This window comes from Plectropomus leopardus, chromosome 22, assembly GCF_026936395.1.
Source record: "Plectropomus leopardus strain MGB_pleo_1.0 chromosome 22, ASM2693639v1, whole genome shotgun sequence".
NCBI classification, from domain to species: Eukaryota; Metazoa; Chordata; class Actinopteri; order Perciformes; family Serranidae; genus Plectropomus; species Plectropomus leopardus.
The window spans coordinates 26,981,326-26,986,558 of NC_142197.1; the positions used below are offsets into that span (position 1 = coordinate 26,981,326).

The 5,233-nt window shown below is 38.9% G+C and overlaps 1 protein-coding gene across 1 annotated transcript; it reads right to left on the minus strand.

Moving 5' to 3' along the window:
- Positions 1–924: 924 nt before the first annotated feature.
- On the minus strand, positions 925–2,745 carry LOC148185948 (uncharacterized). The gene has a single exon (XM_088073073.1). The coding sequence runs from the start codon at positions 2,743–2,745 to the stop codon at positions 925–927; it is 1,821 nt and encodes a 606-aa protein (XP_087929199.1).
- Positions 2,746–5,233: the final 2,488 nt, after the last annotated feature.

Consider the following 5,233-nt stretch of genomic DNA (forward strand, 5'->3'; position numbering starts at 1 on the left):
GTGAAATCATCAAGAAACTGAAAGTAGTCCAGTTGCCAAGGAAACAGCACTTATGGATGCAAGAGGTAAAGCATTGGACTCCCAGAGAATGACAACAGAAGTAGTTGGTCAAGGAGCAACACGTAGCTACTAGAAACAGTGCAGTAGAAGAGCTGTGCACTCATAAATGGAGACATTAAATAGTTATGGAAAACAGTGAAATTGCACGACTGTACACTTAAAAAATAAACCAACAGAGTTCTGTACAATAAAACTTTTTTTGGCACTGCAGCAGATAGTGAGCCACGCCCATATGGAAAAGATATACATGAATCTTGCAAAATTTGTATCTCCTTTGTCTGAAACTTGTATGTAAAGCATACAACAGTGAAACCAGATATAAGATCCTTAGTAAATTTGAATAAAATGAAACTTGTATGATTTGGGTATTTATCAGAACAATATATGACAGTGATGTAGCATACAATATCCTTAGTAGGAAAATGTAATATTAAACCTATATAAGTTGGGCAATCATCAGGGAAACTGAACTGTTGTAAATATTATATAAAATACTTACAAATTTTACTTGTGGTGCCACAAATGTGAGATGTTTAAATAAACAACATAATTTGACAATGAAGTTACAGGAAAACACATGACTGACTAAAAGCAGGTTTTCAGCTCATAATGACAATGGACTGTTTTTTTTTTTTTTTTGCTAAGTCTAGCATTTTTGCAACATTTCACGGGCAATTATATTCAATAATATTCATTCCATTCTTCTTGTAGAAATATTTTTAATTTCGCACAAGATCAGCAGATTACATTAGAATCAGTACAGTACAGTAGTAATTGTTTGGACAAAGATTTCATTTTTTGCTCAGAAACACAGAATCAATGACTTCATCTGCATCTCCATCTCCACATTCAATTGACACACAATCATTTACAGTAATACGTATTCAGTAACCGACAAACAATTGAGCTGGACTGCGGACACTGTATGTACAAACATGGTCTAACTATCAGAGTGGCATTTATGGCTTTGTGGAAGCCTGTGGGAAAGTGGACAGTTGACATGCAACTCAGTTGAGTTCTGATTAGAGAACCTCTGGTCAACTTCTGCACTGTACAATTGCCATATTTTCCTATAGCATATAAACATTGATCACCCATGTCAATAAAGTGTGAGACTGTAAAAATACTTCCATCCTTCAAAAGCACTACAGAGTTGTTTCTTTGTTTTGTTTTTCTGTAGGTATGACCATGAACAACAACACCATTTACAGCAATTCTCTTGTAGTAACTCACCACAGAGTTTGTGGGAACTTCTCTCACTATGTGGAGAGCAGCTTGGTCTCCAAGAGATATTAATCTCACATTGGGTGGACCAAGGGCAGTCACCTCAGTAAACTTTTTATGCCTCTTGGCATGCTGGTTTCCTTGTCTCATTTCATTGCAGAAATCTTTAACTTCTGCTGGTGCATTTGTCAAGAATTGCTTTGCTAAACGGGGGAAAGCACGGGATAATGCCACTTGTTTGCATATTTGTTGTGGAACAGCTTGACTACTTTTTACTTGTTTCAGAAGGTACCCGTTGAAATCTTCAAACATGAAAGCTGAGTGAGCCCACAGAGGACCCCAGTGTACAACGCTTTTGCTTAAATGCAGTAGTGAATGAACATTAAATGTCATGTGCTCTTTCCCATACAGTGACTGCACACCTCCAACAAAGTACACTAATGCGTCATGTGCGTGATTTATCAGCTCAGCATTTAATTCAGACCCCAACAGAATGCTTATGCCCTCTATCAGTAATGCCCAATGAGAGTGGTACCTCTGTGGAAGTATGCCTTTCAGAACTGGCAAGCTGTAGTACAAAAGCCAGTGCTGCCACTCATGGGCTTTCCAGAATCTGCGTTCTGTTAGAGATCTTGGAACACGAGCAACAATACTTGGAGGTTTAATAGACAAGAGGTGTCTGTCCATGATGGCTGTTTGTGTACCAATATACCATGGCTCAGAACTGCTTTTAGAATCCATCCATAAAGTCGCCATGTATCTGCACACACCAAGCAACACACAGTGCATGTAGTCTGGGACCATCCCATTGATAAGATCAAACAATGGTAAATCAGCAAGAGCAGAAGAGCCCTTTATGCCCAATATGGTCTTCCCTTCTCTTTCAGCTATCTGTCCTATTTCTACTGTGGTTTTATGATTTCTATCACTTGGCTTTTCATCTGGACATGTGTAAACCCTCGTGTTTCCTTTTCCTTTCCTTGTTTGCATCCCAGGGTGAAGGCAGACTCCACAGCCATACTCACCATTAAACTGCTTGAAATTCTGTAGTAATGGCCTTGCTACTGCATCACACACACAGCACAACGTGTGCACTTTTATGTGTCTCAATGACTGATCACTAGGATGCTGCCACTCAAAACCAGCTTGAGAAAGACTGGCACACTCCTCAACAAATGCTTTAAAGAAGCAGGACATGTCTGGCTTCTTGGTTCCAAACCACAAACCATATAAAAGTACATGTTTATCTCTACTCTCAGGTGGTATCTCATTAACACAACATAATATTGGCCAAATACTAAATTTGGAGGACTGAAAAACTGGTACACCATCACAATTGAATGTGAGGGACAAAAAATCCTCTTTACTGTTAGTTTTCAAGGTCTGATATAAGGTGCCATCACATATGTCCTTTATTGCATGCTTTGTACTGGCATCAGCACAAAAACATAGATCATGCATATCCTGGTTCTCAAGAATATCTTTTAGCTGATCCTTTAATGGTATGCTAATAAAGAAATGTCCTTCCTGTACACTGGCTTTCACTGTTGTGAATGAGGAACATGGCACACATTTGAGTGTTTCTTCAAGAGATTGTGAAGAACCAATGTACTTAGTACAAACTCCACAGTAATGGTGTCGTTCGAACTGATGTGTAATATCAGCTAATGGTTTCTCCAGAAAATACTTGCTTGTTGGAACTGCACTAGTCCGAGCCGAATACAATTTGAGCAGTTTCAGCAGGTCTTCCATTAATACACCTGTTGTGTTGTGTCTCAATGCAAAGGAGAGAATCGAGATGATGCTTTGCCCTTGCGTTAGTCCATGGGAGGAGTGGACATCATCTACCTCTGGAGGGACATTTTCCTAAATGACAGAAAAGGAAGCACTGCAATGAAACTCATCAGGTTTCACTTGTTTAACTCATAACCTTATTTTGGCAGACTGCACTTGGAAAATAAACAGAAGCTACAACACATGTGAGAGAAAAAAGAAGCTGATGGATGGAAAGTGTATATGTCAGTGTACTGCAGAATATGTTAGGCTAATGACAAATGAATCTAATGTTAAAAAAATGTAATCAACCTCACATGTGAATGCTGAAGTTTTGTCTCACCTGCACCATTATGAAAGATTCTGCTCTCTGTTCTTGTCTTTGGCTTCCATCTTCATTGTTTTCCTGAAAAGGACCGCAATGAACAACTCATTAAAGTGAAAGAGAGGGATAGCCGTAGAGCAGATTATATGACACTGTAATTTTGTCTCACCCGTGGCACAGTGAGAGGTTCTGCTCTCTCCTCTTCTCCCTGGCCATCATGTTCATCACGTTCCTAAGAATGACACAAAGACACAACAGAGATAATAATTTTAATTTGACTGTAAGAGTAAGCAACAGAGGTAGAGAAGTCTAATATTGAAGTTCTGTTTCACCTGTGTCACAGTGAGAGGTTCTGCTCTCTCCTCTTCTCCCTGGCCATCATCTTCATCACATTCCTAAGAATGACACAAAGACACAACAGAGATAATAATTTTAATTTGAGTGCAAGAGTAAGCAACAGAGGTAGAGAAGTCTAATATTGAAGTTCTGTCTCACCTGTGTCACAGTGAGAGGTTCTGCTCCCAGCTCATTTCTTTGGGTGGCATCTTCACTTTCCTAAGAGGAACACAAGTCCATCATTTATTTATTCATTTATATTAAATAAAAGAATTGACAATGACGTAATTCATGGAATGGATATTGGACTGATGGCACAGAGCCACTATGGGCGGCTGAAGAAAAGCAGAGCTCATGTGAAGACATCTGCGAACTCTATATCTCTCTCTTCTACTGTATACTGTGATGTTGCAGTGTAGAGGAGACTTGGTGCGCACAGAACAACATAAGAATGAAGGAACGACAGTAACTTATAGCCAGGTCACGTATATGCAGATTTCAAAAGCCAGGAGAAAAAAGGTTACACAAATTAGTATGTAACCATACACATAACACCAACAACAACAGTAATGTTGATGTTAATAACAATATTATTCAAGATAAAAAAGAATGCTAATGTTAGAATCAGATCTGAGCTGAAAAGCGTGGATTGGTGCAACTATAAAAAGAATGATGGAGGGGCATAGAAAATGGCAGTAGTTTGATTGTGTGTGAGAAAAGGGAGGTTGTATAATAATTTTGGATTTTTTCTCACCTGCTGTGGTACTGTGAGAGGTCCTGGTCTCTGCTCTTCTCTCTGGGTATGATCTTCATCACTTTCCTTAAAATGGTATATCAAGAACTTGTTTGAGACAGATTTCACACAGCTCTCTGGTAAACAATTCCAATACAGTTTTTCTCCGTTTCCATCCGTTTTTGAACTTCACAGTAACATAGAGTTTTGTCTGTAAGTTAAAAACAGTTCATTTTCTTCTTCTAGTCAACGGTTTAAGTAACATTTTGGATAACTTGTACTGCAGAAATATTATTAAATCCAGGCTAGGTTCTCAAATACTGCGATTTCCTTCTCACAACAAATGCACAGGTTTCAACATTTATGTGCCAACCATCATGGATTATGTTACATATATCTTACCACTGTAATTTGTGCCCATCAAACCATAATTGATTATCTATGAGTGTACAAAGTTTTGTACTTTTAATGCTTTTGTAATCAAATTAACTAGGGCTGTAGCCGATATTCGAGTACTCGAGTACTCGCTCGGCTTGGGCGGCATCCGAGTGCCATTTCACCTACTCGAATACCCCCGCCCCCAGTTCATTGAACGCGCTTATATTTTGATGAACTGTGAACTGAATGAATCATTTTCCAACTAGTGAACGTGAGCGCAGCCCTAAAATTAACACGTCGGCTCAAATTTGGTACATAACCTTGACTCGGGTTTCAATTATTATAGTACCGCGGGCAGCTCACAAACAGAGAGGACAAGAAGAAATAAATAGCACTTACTGTAA